This window comes from Chlamydotis macqueenii, chromosome 16, assembly GCF_036417535.1.
Source record: "Chlamydotis macqueenii isolate bChlMac1 chromosome 16, bChlMac1.mat, whole genome shotgun sequence".
Taxonomy (NCBI): domain Eukaryota; kingdom Metazoa; phylum Chordata; class Aves; order Otidiformes; family Otididae; genus Chlamydotis; species Chlamydotis macqueenii.
In genome coordinates, this window is record NC_141571.1 from 14,329,243 (window position 1) to 14,354,969 (window position 25,727).

The 25,727-nt window shown below is 45.8% G+C and overlaps 1 protein-coding gene across 1 annotated transcript; it reads right to left on the bottom strand.

Annotated features, from left to right (window-relative positions):
- Positions 1-5,904: 5,904 nt before the first annotated feature.
- CHRNA4 (cholinergic receptor nicotinic alpha 4 subunit) lies at positions 5,905-25,107 on the bottom strand. Its single transcript, XM_010120812.2, has 6 exons — positions 24,620-25,107; positions 23,263-23,414; positions 20,539-20,583; positions 20,338-20,447; positions 12,283-13,663; positions 5,905-6,496 (listed from the first exon to the last, which is right to left on the bottom strand). Exons 1-6 carry the CDS (start codon positions 24,678-24,680, stop codon positions 6,371-6,373), a joined length of 1,875 nt encoding a protein of 624 aa, XP_010119114.2. The 5' UTR covers positions 24,681-25,107; the 3' UTR covers positions 5,905-6,370.
- Between the last annotated feature and the right edge of the window lie 620 nt (positions 25,108-25,727).

The following is a 25,727-nucleotide window of genomic DNA, read 5'->3' on the forward strand; positions in this document are numbered from 1 at the left end:
TCCTCTGCAATCGCTTCTTTAGGCTGTGCTTGGTTACACACCTTGTAAACCACCCTTCAGAATCCAAATACGATTTCTTCTTATCATTATGGACAAATCTCACAGAATTAACAATTTTTGCCAGAGGAACATTTGAACATATCAGACTTGTATGGGAGTCATCTTACAACAATAGTAACATAAAAATGTGATTACTGCAACCTGTAGGTATTTAAAGTAGTCCTTGGCTTAATGTATGTTCATCCTCTACAAACTCCCAAGAATTAATGTTTTCTGTATGACATACGTTCCCTCTTGAAAATGTAGGAAAATACAGACAAATACCGTACTGATAGAAATAACATTTCTGCTCACTTTGGAGCTTTCCAGAGTTGCCTTGACATAAAAAGTAGAAATCTTTCTAGCATAGATGAGGTGTTGCAGCAGAGAAAGCTCCAGCCAGAAGCAAAAGGAGAGGTCAGAGGAGCTGAAGTACACAGCGCGGTGGGAATGCGGTGTTTGGAAGAGATGCGCTCGTCAGGACAGGCACCGTGCATCCCTGCTGTGGAGCTGTAGGTGTTTCTGTTTACAGAGGTCAAAGAGCTTTTGGTCTGTGTTTTCTCTGTTCTCTGAAAAATGAAGGCATTCTGAAAATAAGCCCACCAAACCTGCATTAAGTGGCATTCAGAGCAGTTCTGCGTTTAGCACTGGTAAAACCCAATATTTGCATCAGCTGGCAGATGCAAAGCAGTGAGCGGGGAAGGCAAGGAGGTAACAGGGGTACCCTGCACAGCAGGACCTAAAATTGTTCCCCTGAAACGCTCACAGACTGGGGAAGGTAAGCAGCGTGGAGCATCTGCATTTCACAGGTAATCCTGCTTCCTTTCCAATCTAAATTGGTGCAGCCAAATTCCCAGTTCGGAACTTGCTGCTCTGTCTGTTCAAACCTGCAGGTGATTTGACACAGAATTCCCTTCTTTTTCTTTATCGACTGTTTTTCAAAGTTACTAACATCATTTTACTGCTTGCCTTGGGATTTAATCTGTTTGGTAGAATTTCCCGTGACATTTGCTTTTATCCGATTATCTCAGATACAACATGAAGGGTCAGACTTTACAAAACTGGGTCCCAGATGAGCTATTGACTGGGAGACAGACAACCTGCACAAACAACTCATCCGTTTATGTTCCTTAACTTTGTCCCATGAGTGGTTTTATTTCCTTGAAATCACAGATATTTGGTCCACCAAGTATAACAGAGCATAAGTGTGAGTGCTTTGTACCCGGTTCCATGAAGCCAGGGAGGAATTCTGCTGAGAAATGTTGGGGCACTGAGGGTTTCCTAATCCAGCCATGAACATTGCATGCTATTAAACAGCAAGGGGAGAAAAATTCAGTGATTGGAGAAACACAGCAGCCCTGAAGGAGAAGGTGCCCATCCCAAATTGCAGTGCCCCCCCTCTCAGCGCGTACAGAAGCCGGCCATTTGTGGACATTAATATCCCACGCTCTTTGCTGAGTGCAGCCCGTTGTTTTCCCTCCCATGCTGTTCTTTAGCACGCTTTGTATTTTTTCTGGCCCAATTTATCACTTTTAGTGCAAATTGTGGTTCAGAACACTGCCATTCATCAGCAATGTGGTTTAAAAAATTCCCTTGCAGACCTTTCCTTAGGAGGGACGTTGTTCTCAGAGCTTTAATTGCTGCAAATAAAAGTTTGGGTGTCTGTTTTTTTTTTTTTATTTAAATCTTTTTTTTCTGGGTAAACCTGAATTAAGCTCACTGCATAAATTTAACATGTCCTTGTGAAATCCCACAAGTTCCTACCATTTCTTCACCTTTTTCCCAGACCTTTGCCTGTTCACCTCCCCTTCTGCCCAGTCCTCATTAAAATCCTTTGTCCCGATTTGCTCGTTATTATTACTGCCCTCAAGTGATCTGTGTCGCAGAGACTTTCTTTTCTGCATAGTGTGTAGTGTGACATTGTATCTTCAGTTTCTTTAAAACTTCTATCCTCCAGTCCTTAAATTGTGATAAATTTGGATTTTTTATCCCTGCTGCAGAGTTTGACCCACCTGGTGCAGCTGGATTCTGGAAGAGGCTGAGGACCTTTCAGAGACAGATGTTTTTTGCTACGAGCATCATTTTAAGGTATTAAATTGGTCTCAGGAGGAAGGTGCAACAAGTAGAGAGGACTAACCAGCAACTCTGCAGACAAGCAACGCTGAAAAGGCTTTCTCCAGGGTTCAGCAGCTTGGCTGACCAGATTTAAAGGGCTGGAAATAAAAAAGACATCCTGACTTGGGAAAATAAGGTCTGCAGCAGGAGAAGGCCCCCATGGGGGGTTTATAATCCAAAAAATCTCCAAGAGAAGGCTATGAAGGCAAGTGGGGCTCTTATAGGGGGATTTTCCTTAGCACTGTGGGATTTTCCATTGCACATGCAAAGACATGCGTCTGTTGGTCTCTGGACAAGTGGATTTCCTCGAGTCCAGCTTCTTGATAAATATCTAGAGAAACTTATCCAAAAGGGAGGTGATGCACGCTATGTGGATTAGCTCAGTGGAGAATGAGATGATATTGTGGAAACCAGTCCTGGAAACAGCTGGGGAAACGGGGATTACATAGATCATCCTACCAGCCAGCTGCAGATACAGTACCCTCTGTGCTCTATGGCTGACCCAGGCCAAGTGAGATTAGGGAATGAAAACAAAGAGAATGTAGGAAAAAAGCAGAAAAATGGTGGTAACTGAGGTTATTACAGTTAAGTTTCTATGCCTTTGGTCTTCCATTCACGGACAACGGAACTGTACTGGTGGGAAAGCATAAAACACTATGGTGAGGATACAATCTCTCCTCCATGAGTAAAACAGAAAATATCAGCATCTGTCTCTGCTTTCTGTGATGCCTTTGGGGTCCCTGAGCTTAGTTCTGCACTCCCAGATCCCCCAAAAACCAGTTACTTTGCTCTGGGTCCCTTCCAAGGCAGTTTTAGAGCTCCTGCTCTATTCCTGCCTTGCTTCCTCGCTCTTCTGATGTCGGCTGGTTCAGCCAAGTCCTGGGAATAGTTCTGAGCTGGGAACACTGCAAATGTTAACAGCCTGGCTGCATACATTTTCCTGGAGTCTTTCATATGCTAAAAACCTCTCTTTGTGTTTCATGGGTTTGGAATAGCAGAATTATTCATTATTCTACAGTTATCATGTGGTTCCTGTCCCAGTTTTATTCCAGTTTCTGATCACTGAATCCTGTGGAGGGACAGCATCCTCCTTAACAACCCCCGAGATGCAATAACTTGTCTAAGAAAGAGCAGTAGGTGTTGATTCCTATTTTCTCCCCTTAGATTTTAGAAGGAGGCACATCAGAAGCACAAGGCAGGTCTTGAACTTTAAACAGGGAACTTTTAATGCCAAGTGAGAAGAAATGGAGTTTCTACTGCATGAAAGACGTTATGATGTTAGCAAAACAGAGGATGCTGGAGACCTGCGTTATCTGAGCTTCTCCCCAGCCACCAGTAATATCTTCGTAACTGGTTTCAGCAGTCACTTTTCATCTTGTCACACCAAGCCCTGTGATCCCTCAGTGGCGCTGACTTTTCAGGGACACAAGGGCATCCTTAGCGCTCCTCATCACACCTGGTATTTTTGATGTGCTAATGGAGCAGATGTGTCTGGCTCTTTCCTCCTCCTCCTCCTGCGTGGTAGGGCAGCTCTGTCAGGAGCTACATTGCAGTTTCGTGTCCTGCCCAGGCAGTCCTGCTCCGTTACCGTCAGAGCGCAGCTCTCCCCTTGAGACGCTGCCGTTCACACTGCGTGCAATAACTTTTTTTTTTGCAGAAAAAGTGTAGATTTGTCTCTTAAATCTGTCCTCAAAACTTCATCAGCTCTCCTGTTACCCCCAAATCGTTCCCTTCTGCTAGACAGGGGCCCAACTGCAGCTCTTGCCATACAGCCACCCTCACCTTTGTGGGTCTCCATTCCTGCTCTGCTTTGGCCACCTCTCCGCCGCTGCCTGGGCCCACGTTCGCGAGCGGAGGCTTGAGCTGCTGCTGACTCTCCAGCCTAGCACGAGGATGCGATGCCCATGACCTAGCAACATCCAGGGTCAGCCATCATCCCACCTTCATGATTATTTTATTGGTGCACTCGAAACGCCAAAAAGCGCTGGTGAGAGCTCAGGCCACCCCCTGCGACCCTACGCTGGCCCCCGCCGCCCGCAGCCGCTGCCACGCAGACTGCAGCTGCTCTGGTACATTTACGCACTAGACCTTGAAAGATGTTCGACTGTTTGTTTTCCTTCCGTTGCCATAAGCAAACTCACTGACTGTGAAAAGGGACGAATTAGCATCTCCAAAGACCGAGTCTCTCTTTATGCTGAAAACAAGCAAAGAGGCAGCAGCAGCATCTCCGGCTCCCTCCCCGCTCCCTGCCAGCGCATCCCCTCATGGAACTGGCCCAAAGCACGGCTGCTGTACGTTTTTGTGACTCATACAGATTTCACGCGCTTGGCTGGGTCTATGAACACGGAGGTCAGGTATAGCTTCTTAGATGAGGCCAAAGAGGCCGATCACGGCATCAATTTTTAGCCTGCAGTGTTCAGACCGAGTGCAGTAACTTACAATACCATACAATACAGTACCGTACAATAATAATGTAACTTGTATTTCAAAGAAGTCTCTTTAAACCCTATTGTTTCTGTTTCAGCATTCCTGTCACGAGCCTGTGCAGCTCTCTGCTGTTCACTGAGCCACGCGGAGTGGGCAAGCCTTGCATGCCAGGGGTCCGGCACATCTCACCTGGGGTCTCCCCCGCCCAGAACTGTCTGTGCTGCCTTCAGGCAGCTGCCAGCCTCTCCCGACGTGCATTCTCCAAAGCTCTGGGCTAGCCAGGGATGCTTAGCAGAAAACTTCGCAGCAGCCAGCCCATCTATCTTGTGCATGTGGATCCCAGCTGAGGAGACGCTGGGTGAAGCCCAGAGCCCCAGAGCTGCCAGCCTGAGCTCTGAGTCATGCCGTCCCGGCAGGTCCCAGGGGAAGCCTGTATTTTTAGACTGTGTCTGCCTTTCCTTGCACACAGTGGTAAATGTGTTTGTGAGCCTTTCTGCCTACGAGACCTCTGGAGTAAGCAGGGAGCCACGGGGCTGGGTGCTGCCGTGCTGATCCCACCTGGCACCCAGCAATGACGGTGGGAATGGGGGGTTTGGAGAAACCAGGCAGAGGGGATGCTGAGCTGGATGGACTTGTGGTCTCTCTAAGTGTGGTCACTCCTGTGGTTGCAAATGCATGCAGGGAAAACACAGAAGCTAGCTGAAGCCTGTGCTTGCTCTCTGTCTCCCAGCCTTTCACCCACATGTCCAGCTCAGCCGTGCCATCAAGCACCAATGTTTCCTGCGACAGGACAGGGCTCCGGCATCCCCATCCCTCTGGCCAGCGGTGCCTGTCCCTGCCTTCTCGCTGCAGGTCCCAAAGTGAGGACAAGACATGCAAAAAAGGTGAGTTCAGTTTGGATAGAGCTGGGAAGAGCATGGTTACTGAAATTTCAGGTCCAATTTAAGGCTGTAATACCCGTAATTTCTGCAAAGCACCATTCTGAATTCCCAAGAGTGGCTGTGCACCCTGTTCAGCTTTCCCCGTGTACTGGCACATTTCCCTAGCACACTAACGCACCGTCCTGGATTTCTGCTGTGGCTTTCCCATCTCTAAGTACCTTCCCTTCCTACAGGAAAACTTTTCCATCTCAGGGGGACCCTCTGCTATTTTACAGCAGCCATAACTTGGATGCAGGAAATTTCCCCGGAAAGCACGCTGAAGTGCTACCGACACGGTCTGAATCTTAACCCCAAATCCTCCGTTCATTTGCATGATCCTCACTCAGCTGTAAGCCCCACGGGATCTTCACCAGCTGACCACAGACCACATCCTACACAGGTATCCCAAATCTGGAGCTTTATTTATAAAAATGACTCGTACAGGGGCAGGCAGTCCTGAATCACTTCAGCTTGACAGGGCAAAATCACCAGGCAGGGCACAGCGAGACCTCTGAAGACGACCGGAGCTAATTTGCCAGGGGCTGGTTTGTAGACGCGAAGCCTCTTTATGTGCTGCTTTAGGGAACAAGCTCGTGTTCTTACACTGCTGAGTATATGCCAATGAATGCCACCATGCTATGTACAACGAACTTTAATAAGAACTCTTCCCCTAAATTAGATGGAGGAGATTAAAATGGCTTGGCAGAATAATGCGACCTTGGAAAATATTCCCAGAGAGCTCTGGAGCAACTCAAGCGCGGACACGCAGTGAATTATTCAAAGGGCTGCCTCCATTTTCCTGCTCCTCTCTTTCCAGGTGAACTAAAATCCATAGAGTGGGATGTGCTTTCTTCCTTATGTGTCTGTATTTAGATCATTCCTGCTAGCCACGGTGGGAGGAAGAGGCCAACAGTTCCCAGCAAACACACAATGATGAACATCCAGAGGAAGATCCTGTCAATGACCATTGCAACGTACTTCCAGTCTTCCTTCACCTGGGAACACAGAGATGAAAGGCTGATTATTAACATTTATTTGAGATTAAAACTGACGAAGACTATTAGTGCTTTATTACAAAATAGGATATTTTAATTTAAGTCCAGAAATAGGAGGGGAAGGTCTCGCCTACATTGAATGGTCCTGTGAGATGGCAAAGATTTATTCTATCATCAATCGCTGATGTAGGAGACAGATTCCCAGACTGCACGGGTGTGCATGCACAATTGCAAACCCTGTTCACAGCTCCCCAGGGCTGACATACGCCCGAGGATAATTAAGCTCATCTGCACACCCACTATCCCATTTTCCATGAGCAACAGCTGTAACTGGGTGTGTAAATGAGGCTGCAATTCAAACCGAGGAGAGTGGGGTGGAAAGAAATTACTCATTTCCCCATCCACATAAATGGATTTACTTACAGATTAATGAAGCCAAACCCTTTCTGCGAAGGGATTTATAGCTTTGGGTGAGTAAGCAGTGAAAATGATCCAGCAAATAAAAGCAGTGGTCTTCCTCACCCTGCTTTTTCCCCACTTTTGTCGTCTTTTCGGAGGATTTTCCAGCAATTCTCCTCTGGGGAGGTCTTGTCCTTATTAATATCATCAGGCAAGAATTGTAAATGGCTATTTCATTAAGTAAGAAACCATATACATATGAAAACCTCTTTTATTACATTGCTGTTACTAATTTCTTTCCCAGGAAAAGGACTGATGGATGGCAAAGTTTTACTTGATAGGGCTCTACCCATTATAGTTTCCTACAATACACCGCTTGGTGACTAACAGACCTGAGGGCTGAAATTTGTCATGCTGCCTTGCTCTTTAGGCAAGACATCTCAGCGGGATCTCTCTCAAATCTCCTCGGTGGCCATTGTTGCAGCAAGTCGGGAGCGTGGCGTGAGGAGAAGGAGGCAGCGAAGTCCAGGCTGAGCTTTGGGGCTGCTCCACTGCGGTTTGCAACCCCCGGCAATGAGTGGCTTCAGGTGCCAAGAGCTGCTGTACATCGGGCTGTAGCACATGCAAGAGGTACCGCACAATAATAATGTAACCCTAACGGCCTTTTGATCTGCAGAGCCTATCTTTGTTTTAAGCAGAAAATAATGAGAGTAGCCCAGAACAGTAGATGTGAGCTAAACCACAATTTGTATGAGACCTGGCTTGATTTTTTTTTTTTTGGTATTTTTTTTTTTTTAAGGATTTGCTGATTATGCTGAAAAATAATTTTGGTAAGGGAAGCAATTGAAATATCAATGAAATAGCCTTTTGCAACAGATGATGTTTTCACAGGTACAGTGGCAACTTCAGGTCCTAAAACATTGTGCTCTGTCAAGCACCAAACAAACAAGCTGTGAGCACAGCACAGTGACTCTGAAAACTCGCCTTGAGTCTTCCCTTCCTTCATCATCACGGATGCACCGCTAGATTTTATGTTATATCTTGTGGGTGGTACAGAGAAACCACGATGTGTCAGAGGGAGAGAATACCCTGGCTGCTGTGACCAATGTTGTGACATTTTACGGAGCGAAGAGAATCATTCCTAGCAGGTAATGTGTGTGTGTTTACCTCCTTTTGGCTTGCTGAACCCTTCACAAACTGATCATGAATCTTCCAGTCTATCTGCAAAGTACCTGTCATCACTCTGCGCCTCAACGCAGACGACGTTCAGCTGAAGCATCGCCAGCAAAGCAAGCTCTGTACCTACGCCTCCTATTATTTGTCACTGGGACCGCTTGGATGGGCCTTTAAATCATCTGGTATTGCTCCTGCTCCGCGGCTCAGCAAGCAGCTTTGTAAACCGGGGAACGAGGCACACGCCGGAGAGTGTATCATATTTTCCCATAATGCATTCTCTGAACAAAGCATCTTAAATTTCAGGAATACCTGAACATTTTCAAAAGTGTAAGAATTGGTTAAATATGTTTGTGCAATGGATCATTTTTTTCCCTTTAAAAACAACACCAAGTTAAGCAGGTCTTTACTGTTCAACAGGCACAGGTAAACGACCGAGGATCATCCTGAAGCTTGTTATCTTCTTGGAGGAAACCGCGTTTTTAATGATTCTACAGCCCTTAGCACCTCTGACCCTTGAAATCAAAAAGAATCATCTCATCCCAAGGGTAAGGTCTCCGTGGATAACTCCACTTTGCCGTACGTTTTCTGATCTGCTCATCGCTTGCTGGGAGTTGGAGTGAGTCTCCGATGCTTAGAATTCCTGGCGAGAGGGCCAGCTAAATGAGCTCTGGATGACTGTGCTTATGGGATTGGTGTCTCCAGATGCAACCAATGTGTAAAGAAAATGTGAAATTTGCCGTCTGGTGTCCTACTGGAAAGATGGATTGAGTAAATAGTGCCCCATTCAGGCAAAATAAGCTTTTTTTTTGAGTATTTGTGCTAGTAAAAATGCATGTTAGATTACGCAAAGAAAAGAAATGCACTAGATGAGTTTCTTTTTGTGAAAAGAAGGGGGAAACAGGAGAAGAGGAACAACTTGAAAAGTTCAACAGAAATTTGCTTTCAAATGTAAGGGAGTGTGCATAAATACTCAGCCCATCTCAACAATGATGGCTAGGAGTGCATCGGATGTTTGCCAAATCAACATCCAGCTTCTGCCCAAGAGCACAGAAGGGTGAAATTGGAAATTATGGAGAGACAATGAAAAAAAAAGAGTAGGAGGAAAAGAAAATTATCTGCATTGTTCTGGTTTGTTTTCTCTTCTGACAGCACTGTAGCTTTTCCCTGTGGTCCAGCACCTCACGTGGAGCGTGATCCGCAGAGGCCTCTCAGACAGCGCGTATGCAGCTGTCAACATCTGCCACCCCAGCTCCTGAGCTGCATTTTGATTAGTTTTTAAGAAGCTCACTCAAAACTACTTTTCGGGAAAGGATCAGGAGCAGGATCCAGCTGACTCCCCCAGCCCCAAATTCCTAAAATTTAAGGGAATCTGCCACTCTTCCCTGGCCCAGCTCCTTGCAAGCCTGAGCAGTAGGAACGGGACATCCCACCCCAGGATTTGAGGGCTGAGGTTCTTTGGTGACATTGGATCCCCAGGACCCAGTGCCTGTGACACAGATTGCAGCAGTCCCGACTGGTTTTATTGTACTTTGTTAAAAATAAACCCGTGAGATTATCCCGTGTTTCCTCCCCCTCAGCTGCATTCTCTCCCATTTTATTTTTAAGCTGTCTTCAAAGTCTTCTTATCAGAGTTGTCTGGAGATGCACACAGGCATGAGGACAGCAAGGCTCTCCAGACGGTGCTGTTGGTGTCTGCTTATTTTGGCTCCTGGGTGCCATGCAACTTGTTTTGCTCCTCAGTCTGTAATTAATTTCTAATGGCATCTCTGTCATGTGCTGGGACAACTCAGTCTTGCCTTTTCCCCAGCAAACCATTGTGCTCGTATTGTTTGCAGATACCTTTTTGTAACAAACAACCGCCTCTTGCATTTCCCATTTTCTCTTTGCCGAAGCACTTAATTAAATAAGCTATTTACTTTTAATTTAGAAGCATTGCCCCTGTGGCAATGGTGCTTTAGAAAAAAAAAAAAAAAAAGACAGGAACTTCAAAAGAAGCTCTGTTCTCATTCTGGGAAGGTGCATGTCTGAAAATATTCCCCAAGAGACAGCGAGCTGTGTCTCAGAGGCTGCAGCTGCTTCAGAGGTGCCTGCTGATAGATTTGTTGGAGAGTTCCATGAAGAAATGCCACAATTTGATTTTAAGATGAAAGCAAATTTCTGAGTACTGATTTTTTTTTCCCCAATAAATTCTCATTTTATTAGATCTGTTCTGCTCCACACAGGAAATTTCAATTCCAGAAGATCATGTTTTCTTCTTCTTTGTCATTTCCAGCTGAAGAAAAAAAAAACCCGTGCTTTCTCACTCTTCGTTACTTGGATCCGGAAAGGGAAAATAGTACAGCCTCAGACCAGGCTCAGCAATTATTCCCCCAAATCTGAAAACCCAACCTCTGCCTACCCTGCCAACCACAACTGTTGTCGAGGAGGAGAAACGTGTGGTCAGGTTTGCAGGCTCTTCCTGGGGAGCCTGGGGCATCGGTGGTCCTGGGAGTGACCCTCCGCCGCTCATTGCTGGATGTTTTCCCCGCGCCTTTGCTCGCAGCCTGCGCTGGCAGGAGGTCAAAACTCAACACGGATCCTTTTCTTCTGCTTTTGATGCTTACTGCTGTAAATAGCTTTCTCAGGATAATCACTTCATTTCAAGAGGGAAGAATTGTGGGAGGTATAAGAAGAAAATTCGTGGCTTCTGAAGATTATTTTCATTTTAAAGAAAGTTGCAATCAGGGATTAAAAGCAAAAAAAAATGCAAGATACTAATTGACTCACTTCTTGATGATATCAACAAGCAGAATGAGAATCAGTTGAAATGAAGAGTATTATTGGTGCAATATTCTTTCATTTGCTCCAGGGGGAAACAACTCAGTGAAAATCAACTGGGTTTACGTGTGATTATTGCTAGGAGGAGAGAGCAGAGTTTAATTCCTGCAGTCCTAACGTGCTTGCGAAGTGCTTTAGCCCAGCAAAGAGTGCTGGGCTGTCGGCTAATGAAGATGGGAATTCATAGCCCATCTCTGCCACAGATTTGCTCTGTGGTGTTGAACAGGTCACCTCAGCTCTGTATTTCAGCTGTCCCTCCTCAACACAAGGAATAAACAGTCACTTCTTCAAAGGGATATTGCGAAGGGAAATACATTAAAGAGCAGAGGCCTCTCAAACCATGGTACCGAAGGGTATATAAATGGACGGTAGCACTTAATCTTTTGTTACTGCTGCTAAGTGCTCAGTGCTGTGAAAAATGCAAATATAAAGACACTCTTCATGCCCAGAAGTCTTGCACAAAAGGACTGTGACTTGCACTGACTCTAAATCTTGAGAAGAATCAAACTGTAAGCACAGCTGAAAAAGTACCTTTTGCTGACAGATCCCTCTAGGAAAAGCTAGAGAAGAATTTTCTTTAGCAAGAACACTAACTTCAGGTTATCTTGTGTCTTCCTTCATTATGGCCATAATTAGCCAGCACACCATATCCGTAGTATTACAGGGGAAGAGCTACAAGAGCTATGAAAGGATGCGGCATTTGTACGTGCATCACCATTTCCATTAAAATAAATTCTTTCAGCTTCTACTTTCCTTCTCTATTTGTAGCCATATTTACCCCTTCAGACTAAGTGTGAAATTTCTCTGTCCACCCACCTTCCCTCACAGAGCCAACTGCTCCAGTGGAAGTCCACTAATGAGGAGCTGCATCACGCAGAGCTAAACAAACCCTGCAGCGTGCCCATGCTGCTACGCACTTCCCATGTCCACAACCTATTTTGGGAATTTGCTTTCCTAGGCTCAGTAGCCAGAGTCACTGCTTAATAAAAAACAGAGACTGTGAATTCCTTGTCTGCCACAGGCTTCTCTAGAAAAGTAAGTCTGCTATGTTCCCACCAGATGACTGCTTTTTGGGTCTCTTTCTTCAGCTGCTTCCTTCCTACCTAACAACACCTTTTCTCCTGTTTTCTACTGGAGAATCCTATTGTTCTAGACCAGCCCTGAGAATGGTCTGGTCGGGCTACCTCCTTGACCCACATGCCTGCCAAGACCCGCAAGGCCAAAGTCTCCAGCTGTGCCTGCAGTGGCCAATGTGTTCACAAGCCACAATATCAGGGATAGCTGAGCCTGCATCGGCAAGTATCCTCACTGGATAGCTCCCAGGCTTGGCGGGGCTTCCTTAGCAGATAATTTTTGACTTACTCAAGGAGAGCAGGCTAAGTTAGCATACTTACAGAGAAATCCGCGTCTTCTGCTCGCAGGTGGTCTGCGATATAGTGAACCCCTTCCACTGCCAGCTTCAGGGCTGGGGACATCAACACAAGATGTTGCTCTTTGGTGCAGTGAGTCTTGGTGCCTTGAGCCGGCGTGCCAGCTGCCTCGCTCTTTTTGCATTTACATTTGCACTGGGGGGGCTTGTGCTGGGGCTGCTCTTCATTTAGGTGGCACCGCTGGGATGCTGGAGAGCCGGTGGATTGGCCATTGGTCTGGGAAGAGTCCTCTTGCAGGTAGCAATACTGGATGCTCCGGGATCTACAGCGGATGGTCCCTTCCTCTGCCTTACTGGGGCTGTACATCTGCTGAACACTCAATGACCTGCCTTTTGAGATGGAGGTTGTCTGGATGTCACTCAGGGGGCGGCATGAGGGTTGTGGAGAGGAGCAGGTCACCTGTACATGCTCTGGGTGCAGCACAGAGTACTGCCCAGATGGGGACTTGCAGACAGGTTGAGGCTTGGCTGGCTCCTCAGGGTGGGCACAGAAGGAAGATGTGGGTGATGGCTCATTACTCTGGGGGCTGGGGGAAGACGAGGTCGTGAAGTTGGGTTCCACATCAATCTCAGACCAAAGCCTTGGTGTATTGGTTATTTTGTGCACGGATTCAATGAGCTTCTTGCAATTGTCTTTCACTGTGGAGGGACGTTTCATGAAGAGGAGGCGTGGGACTATGTCAAGGAAGATCCTCCTCACCCAGTCAGGCATCGTGTGGGTACGCGGGGAACGATGGTGCACATTCAGCACAAAGACAGTGATGATGATAGACAAGGTGACAAATATCATGGTGAAGAGAAGATACTCTCCAATCAGAGGGATGACCAAGGAGGTGGAGGGGATGATCTCTGTGATGAGCAGCAGGAAGACAGTGAGGGACAGCAGCACAGAGATGCATAAGGTTATCTTCTCTCCACACTCAGAGGGCAGGTAGAAAACCAGGACAGTCAGGCAGGAGATCAGTAGGCATGGGATGATCAAGTTGATTGTGTAGAACAGTGGCAGCCTCCGGATAATGAAGGAGTAAGTTATGTCAGGGTAGATCTCTGTACAGCATTCATACTTCTTGCTGTTGTAATTGCCCACAGCATTGATGATGACCCATTCCCCACTCTCCCAGTAGTCCAGCTGGTCCACATGACTGTGCATGCTCACCAAGTCTATCTTGGCTTTGTCGTAGGTCCAGGAGCCAAACTTCATTGTGCAGTTTTGCTGGTCAAAGGGGAAGAAGGTAACATCAATGCTGCAGGAGCTTTTATAGATAGCAGGTGGCATCCATTTAATTCTCCCATCATAGAAGAGGTGAGCCTTGGTGAGGTGGGTGACGGCAAAGTCACCATCAGCACTGGGGAGAGATAGAAGATAAAACAAGACTAAGAAGGCTTCTCGGGGACATCTCAACTCTGTTAAAGAAATGGGATATTTAGTGCCTGGCTTCCAAAAACGCACTCGGGACACCTGAGAGATACAAGAGGCACATCATGTGCAGGCACTGGATCCATCCACACTATCCAGTGGGTTTTGAACTCTGTTGGCTTAGGCAAGCACTGGACTTGCATACAAATGTCAGCATATGTTAAGTACCTTGAGGTACACAAGTTTCCCTCAAAGGTGTCCCATCAATGCAGCAGAAAGGGTTGAGTGTGTGTTAGAGAGGTGGGAGGAACCACTATCAGGTAGTGTGGCTGTGGGCTCTCCTGAATTAATTGTGACAGCTGCTGTAAATTAAAGAGTGTTCAGTAATCATTCAGACTCTTACATGAAAAACAGCAGGAACATCCTATTAATAGGAATAATGAAAGTCAATCTCCTGATTTCCCAGTCAGGAAGAGAGCTGCCTTCTACAGTGTCTTCTTACCAGGAGTCTCAACTGGGGTCTCTGTGCTAGTATAAGATAAATAGATAACAACCCAGATTTTATACCAGAAAGCCATTTTCCAGCCAGTAAAAAAAGCTATTGCACAAACAGCATTTTTTGTTGTTGTTTGAACCTGCTTTTCTCAGCTGGTCAGTGCAGTGATTTCCCACAACATCGGGCTGTGCACCCATGACCTCGTCATGGAGACTGGGATACAAGTGAAGGAGAAAAAGGGCAACAGGAGAACCAAGCGTGCTGGGGATTTAGGGGAAGAAAGACCACCAAGGAATACCATACTCCAGCTGTGATCATGTTGGAGAAAGGAGGGAGACTGAGAAACTCTGGGAATGGGATCCCCAGCCCTGGAGACAGCTCTGTGCACCCAGCTCCTTTCTTACCTCTTCTTTCTTAAATCTAATTTAAACTCCAGGACCACTTGCTTTGGATGAAAACCATCCTTGTTTTGCCCTGGGGTTTGCCTGCACTGTATAGCCAGATTGAGATGCGAAACATGCCCAGCAAGTCACAGTCCAGTGTTTGCTGTTCTCAGTGGTTTTCTTTCTAAATCTCAGTAGGAATTTGGAATCCAATTCTGTGTTTAATGAGATCTCTGAGGCACAATTAAATTGTTCATTAATGGAACAATATGTTTATAATTGGACTCATATTACAGGAAAAGGATAATGAGCATCAACTGGTGTTTCCCTTCAGTAGAGCAATGTGTTAGTAGCTGGGTAAGTAACACAGGTGTGTGTTTTCCTTTTAAAAACTGTTGGAAAATGGCATAAAACTCTTGCTAAAAATTCATCCAGGAACAATAATAATTCACGTAATTGTGTTTCATTCCCAGAACTGTCCTGCCTGGCGGTTTTGCAGTCTCTGCGTGACTAACCGCGCATCTCTCTTCTGTAACCGTAGATGTGACCAGTGTGATGCTGCAGATCTCGTGTGTCAACTGTTCCCATAACTGATCTCTTTGATGAGGAAGATATCTTTTAATTGCTTGCCTAACAAACCCAGCCTCATCCAGGGTCCTCTTCGGCTCACACGTTGTTACAGACAACACTGGTACAGCCTTTCAAGCTGGGTTTGCCTGCGGTGCCGTGGCAGGAGTGAAACCAACAGCAGAGTTGCTTCTTGCATTTGAGAGTCAGCTAACAACTCCGAGGAGCCACCAAACACCCTAGGATCCTCCTGTTTCTCCCTCACCAACCTCACGGGGCTGTGAAGTAATTCCTGACTTTACAGGGCGTGTTTGAACTTCTCATTGCAGTTCAATGTAGAGATATTGGAGGAATTTGTAAGCAGGGTAAATTACTGATGCTGTTGTATGTAGACTGCATCCAAGTCAGCTATATCGTTTGCAGTTGTCTTAACCCTTCAGACATACAAATATTTTTTTCCTCCTTCTCCATGCTTACCACCTACACCAGACCTTCAAGCATATGCTTACTGGATTGGAAGCTATGCTTGCTGGCGCCCTGCCAATGCAGGGTGAACCTAGAGAGATGCTTCCATCCTGCGTGAGGCTTTCATTCTGCTCCTCCGGACATGACTGGGGGAGCAAACAAGGTCGCCTGACTGCCAATGGTCTTCCAAAGCCTTTACCCAATCTCCTCCAAGGGATGAAGTTGAGACAACCAACTGCAAATGAAGTCTGCAAATATGAGACTGGGGAAACCCTGTTTTCTTGTGGAAAGCTTTGCTGTGGGAAAACCCATTCTTGGCCCAGTTGTGCCAATAGCCCTGGCTGCATAACAGAAATGTTTCCTCAGACAGGAAGGTGAGAGATCTGATAGAGCAGAATGGAAATAATCTGTAGTCATTCCCTTCTAGTGGTTGCACATTTTCATCTCATTCAATCCAGACCACTGCGTTATGACAGTTGTCATGGAAAACCATTTGGAAGAAGGAGCACGCACAAGGTAAACATCACAATAAGAATGTGAGAATTAAAATAGTCAGGCTCTCCTGATTACTCTGACCTGACAGCTCGAAAAATCTGTCGGTAATAAAGTACTGGAGCTCGTATATTCTCATGTCAAATGCAACAGCGCACACCGATAAAGAGAGAAGACATGACGACAGTAGCGTATTCCTTTGCCAACGGAAATGGTGCTGCTGTGTTCTGCAGCCTTCGACCCCTCATTTTGAGAATAAAGACTGTTCTTCTAAAATCTTCTAAGTTTATAAGGATTCAAGAATGGCATTGTTTTACTGGCAGCCATCAACCGTATTTCGTTACAAAGCTCTGCTGATAGAGATATTTCTTTTTGCCAGTTTCTATTTTCCCTGCAGTTGGGAGATACGTCATTTCACAAAATTAAATGTTTTCAGAATGCATGTAAATGAGGCACACATTTATTTTAATTTCTGATGATACAAGTTAAATCCAAACAGAGCTTTAGAAGCCTGAAAATTAGCTATATACATGTATGTATATAGCTAGAATGTCCTCATTTAAAGCGTTTTTCATCCAATAGCAGTAACCAAGAAAAATTGCAGTTTCAAGACCTCTTTAAAGAATGTACCCTGCACACTTTTGGTAAAAATTAAAGAGATAACTCTCTAGTGCTCAGATTAAAGTCCTTTCCAAAGGCAACCCAGAGAATATTTGATTTAACTGTTGTTTTGTGCTACCAAAATAATAACTACAAATGCACAAAGGTTGGAAGGGCCCCCTGGAAATTGTCTCAAAGCAGGGTCACCTACCAGAGGATCAGGACCTTGTCCAGTTGGGTTTTAAATATCTCCAGGGTCTTGGCAACTTGGGTACAAAACATCTTGGGTACACAGGTGGAGGTGTCTGTGCACTGATGTGTGCTTCTTTAGGTCACATCCCAGCTTTTGCTTGCTTCAGGTGTTTAGAAGTCAGTGGTAACTGATATTGTGATTGTTCCTCAGTAAAACAGGTATCTGTCTCAGAAACGGCTGTGCTGCACCGATGAAATAAGCACAAGTTTCTCAGAAGGCTCTAACAGTGCTGAATTTGTGCATTTTGCTTCAGTTCTTCCATTTGCCAAGAATCCTCATCAGCACTTTGAAGGCAAAACTCTAGCTCTGTCCTTAGCACACTGCTAGAAGTCCTTGCATGCTAACACAGCAACAGCCCATGAGAGAGATCCCTCTTATAGATTTCTTTCTATCAGTTTCTGTGTTACTGGATGGAGCTTGGCAGCAAACCTCCAAAGCACCTAGAGGCATAATTCCTCTCTCGAAACACGGTCATTTAAACTCCCAGAAGAGCCAGGAAAACGTAAGTGTGAAGTAGCTATTATGGGCATATTGTAAGTACAATCTGGTGCAAAATTACAAGATCTGTGCAAGTACACACATACACAGGCAAAGAAAAATGTCAGGAATGTTTCCAATATTTTAAAGGTTAGGCGAGAGCATCTTTTGTATTTCTCCTCCAAACAGGGATGAGTCAGGAAACCCATGTTACTCCATAAGACTCACTGGTTTCAAACATCATAGTAGGGTTCAAAAGAACCAGCTGCTATAGTACAGTTCAAAAGGACTCTTGGCTTTCTCATCATTTCCAAAAGCCACCTGCCAGATGAACTTCTAACCCAGTCCAGTAATCCTTTGAGTCCGTATTACCACTGGGTGAATTCCTCAAGATAGTTCCTACTCCTAATTACAGAAATTGGTATTTGAATTCCCTTTGTGTATGATCTTGTCTTTTATTCCCTTTTCTTCTTTTTTTTTTTTTTGGTGTTACTGTGGAGGCTACGGCAGGGATTACTTTTTGGAAGAGCTAACACCAGAAAACATTGAGGAAAAAAAGAGAATTTTGAAGTCTAAATGTTCCCAGTAGCTTCTTCCCAGGTTTTACAATCATCAGGCTAGAGAAGACAAATGTCACGATGCTATCATGAATATCCAGTTGAAAACTAGCCAGTGAAGCTCACATTTCAAGTTCCCTGCCCATTCATTAGACCCAAGGACATGGTCCTGCATTCCTCTGGGCAGCCTTTACCAGCTGGAGCACCTGGCTGCAAACCTGTGGTTTCAGGGGTTTCTCTGGATTTCCTATGTTGGATGAGGTCCAAATGGCTCAACACAGTGGTAGAGGAGCACAAAAAAAACCAAACAAAAGCCAAACAAAAAAAAAAACAAATCCAAAATGCAGAGCCCTAAGAGCTCGTTCCTCGATTAGACAAATTTTTGGGTTTTGTTTGTTTGTTTTTTTCTTTAAATATACAAAGAAAAACTAAAATGTGCTTAAAGGCCATTAATGAATGGGAAAATAAGTCAATGCAGAGAATTAGATAATTCATTTATAAATGATTTGGTGGTGTCTGAAGAGCCTTTACAGCCTCAGATAAGGAACAGCTGGCTGCCTTGGCAGAGAAGAGGAGGATTTGTTGCTTCACTATTAACTCACATTCCTCTGTTATACATATGTTTGTCACATCCAGCAGAAACTATTTACAGAGTCCTGGAACTTATCTCATCAAGCCTGAAAATTCAACACAACAGCATATTAATTTCCCTGTAGGATATTAATTTGGTTTCAGATTTCTTATGAATGTTGACAACTCCATACACTCTCTAGGCCAAACCAGCTGAGTTTATGGATTTAATTTGGGCCTCTAGAGCGGATAAATGGAAGGTTTTGATGATATTAAGCTTAGATATGAGGATAACCTCACAACAAGGGGCTAGATCTCCTTTAAAATGTAATTCTCAAATCAACTTAAGTTTCACCATTTCTGTATATTCACAAAGATGAAAACAGAAGAAGCATTCCTATAATCCCATGCCCAGAAAGTCTCTTTTCCAAATGATACCATCCCAAACAGAAATACCGTACTTCTGCCCAGGCATGCGATAAGCAATAAATGGCTCACATTAAAAAGCCTGAACAGTGCAAAAGGCTGGTGTGGCCACCCTCTCTCTTCCACCAAGCTCTCCGCACACATTCTCTTGCTCTTGGGGACCCAGAATTACGTGCATCTTCTTTAAATTCCCTCTAAACAATATATATATTTTATATATATGTAAAATAGGAGAGGGAATCCTTGTTAGCATCACCCAAGACTGGGGGCTATGCATGATGGACTCATGACAGCCAACAGAGGGATGCTGAGTGTATCCCTGTAGGATAGGCAGGTCCAAGTGCCTTTGAATGAGTCATTTCAATTAATCTAATTTCTGAAAGGTGCTATGTGAGGATGCAGTGATTTCCAAGAGGTTTGCAATCACTCCACACCACTGAGGATCAGAGACAAGCTAACGGGAAAGATAACGATTTCCACAGCCTCCAAAGCTCACAGTCTCCTGGACGGATTCCTCCTTCAGCCATTTTTTTTTTTTTAAATAAAAAAAACAAAAGCAAAATCATATCAAACTAGAAGCAGGCAACTGTTTATTAAAAATGAGTCTGGCTTCTGTTCTGAGTGTTTTCTCTGAGTGTTAGCCACATACAAAGATGTTTTTGTTTGATGATTGCAGCAAGTGCTTTCTCTGGTGCCTGTGCTGGGGAGAGAGACTGGGATGTCCTACATCCTAGGAGACCGGAGAGCTCTGGTACGATAAGCCAAGGAGAAAACAGCCTTGGCACTTGCACAGTCTTTCTAAGAAAATCAACAGGCACCAAAAGAAAGAAGGAAAACAACCACCTGCTCCCTAGAAGGTGTCCACAAGAGATAGAACTCAAGGATTTGGGATCAGGAACAAACACATATTCAAGAATAATTCTAGAATGGTATTACGCTGACCTGAAACCTGTATTTGTAGATACACAAGTCTGACATGTTTCAGCATTTTTCCTTATTTAAGCCCATCCTCAGTAACTGGCTTTTCCAGTTGATGGTGATGAATTAAGGAAGAGCTCCTTGGTGAAATGAAATTGAAGAGGACTGAAAGCTCAAATCCAGCTTAATTGTGTATCTGACATGAAGAGAAAACAATACCTGGCATCCCTCAACAAAACTTGCTGTCCAGAGAAAGGATCATTAGGATAACAAGACCTTGTAATGAACGCTAGTCATGTCATTTAAGGCACGTCTGGGACAGATATTATGAGAATCTACATGGAATTCAGCCACAGAGAGCAAAATAAGGAGGAATAATTGCAAGAAGCACCTTAACACCACAGGCAGAGAAAATTCGCAAGGATGGGTTTGGTCTTTGGCCACAGTGCTCACACTCACTTGTTGTACAGGACAATATCTGGCCTCCAGATGAGCTCCGAGGGGATTCGGATGGACGTGACGTTTTCATATTCTTGGGGGTCCCAGCGTAGCTTATAATCATGCCACTCCTGCCAAAAACAAGGTGGTCACAAAGCTGGGAGAGCTCAGATTGCAAAAAATAAAAAGGAACATCAAAAAGCACTATTTTGGTGGACTCACCTGCTTCACCCACACATTTGTGGTCATCATTTGATTTTTCTCGTCCTGAAATGCAAGATCAGATATTGGTTACAGAAGCAGATGAAGCGGTCCAAGGAATTCATTAAATTTCTCTTTATTGTACTTCATTTCTGTAATTAGAAATCACCTCTGCAATAAATGTAAGTTCCACCTCAGAAATAAAAAGCAGATGTTTCTGTCATTTAACATGGGAGAGGGCACAGCTGCCTGATACCACTGAACAGCTGAGCCTTCACCTAAGCAATCTTGTGAGCAGAAGGACTTGAATATATTGGGATTTTCCTTGGTGCTGATGGATTCAGCCTAGGATGATGGGGCCAGGCAGAGGAAAGAGCTCCATAGCTTGGCTTTGACCTAACCACTGAAGGAAGGGGAGTGATGGAGATAAATATCCTTACTCCCACGTGTGTGTGTGGATTACAATGCTCAGCTTCATCTGCCAGCAGTGTTTAGTACTTCCACTGTGAGACGTTATCTGTGAACACAGTTCTGGAAACATGAAGCTCAGCAGTGTTTCTCCTTCTACCAAATACACAAACTTAGAGCCCTATGGATTGGGTTTTCTGAATAATCCGAAGCTACTCTGCTGGCACATAACCCTTGGACAGCCTGGTATTCCCATTCTGTCAATTGGTAGACTTTTTCCCAACTCTAAATACAAACAGCATAGAAAGGTAGAACTATATATATATATTTATATATACACACACTTTCAAGCAACATAAGGCAGAAATCACGCTGGCAGGACTGTAGTAGAATTAATTACTGCTTGCTGCTTGCCTTGTGTGCTTGTTACAGCCCCTATGCAAATAACAGAGACAAATTATGTAGGATAGAGCCTGGTGCTGGTCTGATGTAAGCATCACACCAGAGCTCAGAGCTTATTTGTGTGTTTTCTGCAGCTGATGGTGGTGTTGCACTGGCCTCTTCTCTCAAGGTGAACGCAGCACACAAGGTCCCATGGACACACGGGCTTAGGACCCCAAGTGTGTTCCTCAGTGGCTGCTCCTGGACACACACTTGATCCCTTACCACTTTTTTTCTGGGCTCAGAAAACCCTCAGCACACCAGGGTGAGATAAGGACATGCAGGGATGCCAAGTTCCACATTGATTTTTGCTTCCCCCCCTTCCCTTTTTTTTTTGTCATCAGGAGCTGGAGTTTGAATACGGCTCTGATTTCTCTTTCAGACTTTTTGTCGTTGGGAGCTGAACATCGGGTCTAACAATTGCAGAGGGGGTTTGCACCAAAGCAATGTCACAATTGGGAGTGGGGAGAGACAGTCGACGTGTGGCAAGGGGTGTCATCAGTCCCCCATCACCCAGACTGGGCAGGAGGGGATGCGAGCTCTCCTCCAGCCATACCCACCGGCCTTGGCACAGAGCTGCCTGCTAGTTGCACTTCTAACCACTGACATGGTTTTAAGAAGATTAATTCTTCTTAAGTAAACTGGGAAAAGCACTATGAAGCACGTGTATTGATCCTCCTCCCTTCCACAAGTCAGCAGCTGCATAACGGAAAGCCTCCAGAGACACTAATGTCTCATCTTTAGTCTTATCAATTATTCAGATGAGAACTGTACAACTTCAACATTAGCAACTGCAAACAGCCCTGGATCCCTCAGGCTGAGGTAAGGGAGAGGAGGGGAACACAAGACCATTTCTGCGCCGCACAGCTGGAAGCTGATGGCCTGTGCACGAGGAGATGCAACTCTCCAGCAAGCAGTGTCTGATCGCCCATCTCCCGTACCATGCTGGCTGTGTTTCCTCTGCATCTCTAAACTGTCACCTCAAAATAACTTGGTGTAGAGAGTCACCACTAATACCTTTAAGTTGCATTACACTTTCCATTATCACCTCCTTCTACTTTGCTACACAAATGCAGTAAAAGTGAGAGAGAGCCCCTGAAAGCGAGGTCAATACTTGTTCAAGAGATGTGGATCTGCACAAGCACGCTCTCCTGGGAAGCCCTGCATGCAAACAGGGATGGGAGAGAGAAGCATGCGGGAGAAAGATCTGCTCAAGCTAGAAAGCTTGTGTGTGTGCTGAACCTCTGCACCCTGTGGGGATCTCCTTTGGGCTCCACGCTTGATCCCCACCACTCTGTGGCACAAGGATCCTTTCAAAACCATGTCAGTGCACATCAGTCCGGAGTGCAAACCACTCTGTTCTGTACATAGCATACGCAGCTTGCACACCTGTAACTTCTATTTGAGCAAACATCAGAAACTATTTTCTTGTTAATATCTGCCAGATTAGCTAAAAACCCTCAAAACTTTCACTCACAGAATGCTCTTCAGGCAAGCTATCGTCCAGAGATGCCCAAACCACTGTTCCTATTAGCTTGTGTAAATTAGTGTTAATAATTATGACTCAAATTCCAAATCAGATATTGTTTTTTTCCTTAGCCAGGACTCTCTGGCATCTACACCAGTTGCTTCACTGCTGTCCTGTGATCAGGCTCGCAGGTTTTGATAAGGAATTGGGAATGAAGAGCAAAGGATCCAGTTTGATGACCAGCTACTCACATGAGTCCTCCCTCTTTCCAGCAGAGCTGTCTGCATGATAACTCTTCTCTGGTGAGGGCAAAGTCTTCCCAACCCAACTCTGGATCAGCCAGTAAAACCTGCATGCACCAGGAGCCCCTCCCTGAGCCCCGACCCAGTTAACCTTGGCCTCTTGTTGCACAAAGGGGTTGCACTTACGACATCGATGAGCTGGGCAATGGACAAGCCGAAGCGGACGATGACCACATCGGAAATGTTGGCAACGGGGCGGGACCACTTGTTATAACCAGAGAAGAGTTTCTTCAGGAGACGCTCCTCTGCGTGGGCTCGGGTTTCCACGTGGCCGAAGGCTACAGGGAAGGCATGGGGCATGGCAGTGTGAAACGCATACGGCTCCGAGCGCTGGCATAGCCGCATCCTTCTCTGGAGGGAACCCTTGGGCTAACCCCCACAACGGGCAAGCAGGGACACATGGGATGGTGATGCCACCCCGGCGACTTTCATCCTCACTACCCCAGGCATTGCCATGTATTTCTCCCTCTATCCACCTACCATGGTCAATTCCCAATGTAGAGTTCCTACTGCAGATCAGAATTGGTCTGCAGAAAGTGGGGGCATCACTAAAACCATATGAAAAAGACTACATGGGCCATTCTCCCCTGAATCTGGTTTAATTTTTATGGCCACTTTGCAGCAAGTTTCTAGCACTGAAGTCTGCAAGCGGGAAAGAAGGATGCTAGAAGGGCAGGGCAAAAAGGAAAAAGCAGCCTCGTGCTGGGAGGTAGAGATTTTAGATCAGATTTACACACAAAGACCGGCGTGAAATGCATCAGTAAAAAAGGCAGACTGGAATTCAGCTCTTCAAACTAACCCTCATAGCTGGTCTTTCACAAAAACAACGGGTGAAGGAGGACAGAGGAGAGTACAGACAGGATAACAAGAGTGCAGGTTCCCTCAATAATGACTTTAAAAGTTGGGGTACGGGAACCGTCAGAGGTGCCTGTTGGTTATTAAAAATTAAAGGCACTTTTTTTTCCAGGGGTTGCCGGGGAGCTGCGCTCCCGTGCCGGCTGCACGCAGAAGCATCCTCCACCACGGCTGATGGGGAGAGGGAGCCGGGGGCTCTCCCTACATCCCTCGTGGAACATGGCTCCTACTTAGCCTTCCACTGCCCTGGATTATACAAAGGGAAGCATTAGCTGAGCGCTGGTACGCTCTCCCCAGCCGGAGCTGTAGCCCGGAGACACATTAACACACTTTACCCGGGGAAGAAAAACCCGGGCAAGAAGCAGGATGCTGAGCCCCTGTCTGTATTGTCCCTCCTGTCCCCTTCCCCAGCGTGGCTTTAACCCTTTCCCCATCAAATCAGGCAGAAAATAAAAGCAAAGCATTGCTGGGCAGAGGCTGGTTTTTAGGGGACCAGCACCAATGGGGCAGGAGGATGCGGGAGTGGGGGAGATTACTGGCTGCCAGGGACCAGTCCTTGTGGCACACCTTGGAGAGGGCGAAGGGAGAAAAAAGCCAAAAGAGCTAAAAAAAGCTTTCTCAAACTTACCGGGGACGACGCTGGCACACAGCAGGAGGAGGACATTCCCTTTAGACACGAGAAATCCCATTGTGGAGCAGAGCTCAGCCTCTAGCACGCAGAGTCTCCCGTCAAGGCAACTTTTCCTCTCCGAGTCTCTGGATCCTCCAGCTTCATTCCCTTAAACTCCTTCCTCTTTCTCCCTCTCACCTGCCTCTGGGAAGGAAGAACAGCTGGTGCTTGGTTCCTTTTTTCTTTTCTCTTCTGAGCGATTTCCAGCTCTTCCTCCTGGAAGGATGCTCTTCCCTGGGACACGGATGCACTAATACCCGCGAGTGATGCGCGAGGGCTGCAGAAAGCTCCTGTAAAGAGACACAAAACCCACAGCCTCCCCGGGCTCTCCTGCTTGCTCCTCTCCTCTTTCTCACGGGGCGGTTTGGCTGCTGGGTTTATTTGCTGGTGCTGTTTGCACCCTTCCCCCAGCCCTCTGGGCAGCCTTCGCTCGGTTTCGGCTGCTGCTGAGCCACCGATGCCCACGCCAGCCCTTGGTGGAGCAGCGAGGGAGCACAGTGTGTTTGTCTATTTAATGGACTCAGACCTGCCCACCCCCTGCTCAGGAGGAGGAGGAGGGAATCTGTGCGCTCCGGCAAACTGGAGGCTGCAGGGAGGAAAACTTTTAACATGAGAATTAACGGAGGGGATCCAGACCCCAGCAGCAGGAAAAGGTGGTGGATGTGGGGCCATCTGGGACCCTTACAGCACCTGAAGCCCAAACCGTTCTTAATTAATGAACGCTGTCTGTTTGATCTTGTGCAAGTGCTTTTCAAAATCACTCCCGTAGACTAATGGGGTAATTAGCCCGAGAGATGTTTCTGGCCTGGACACATATCTTTGCTGTCAACAGTTATTGGGCTGATGAACCTGCTTGATGCTGTACAAACCCACAGAAAAAATGCAAACACAAATATTTATCTCTGCCCATAAGAAATATGCAAATCAAAGGTGAGTCTGAGGCAACAGGCTACTTGAATATATCTCTGTACTTAAACGTACCTTAAATTTACCACAAATAACTCTGCTGAAGTCATGAAGACTTTTTGTGGAAAAGATAATTCCTTGTGTGAGCAAGGAATTATCA

What these genes read in the sequence shown, in the direction of transcription:
- CHRNA4 (XM_010120812.2), bottom strand. Translation starts at nt 24,680, where the DNA reads ATGGGATTTCTCGTGTCTAAAGGGAATGTCCTCCTCCTGCTGTGTGCC. An exon ending in TTGCCCAGCTCATCGATGTC is followed by an intron (nt 20,584 to 23,262) that starts GTAAGTGCAACC and finishes CTTGCATTTCAG; the next exon opens with GACGAGAAAAATCAAATGAT. An exon ending in CAGAAGACGCGGATTTCTCT is followed by an intron (nt 6,497 to 12,282) that starts GTAAGTATGCTA and finishes CTGTGTTCCCAG; the next exon opens with GTGAAGGAAGACTGGAAGTA.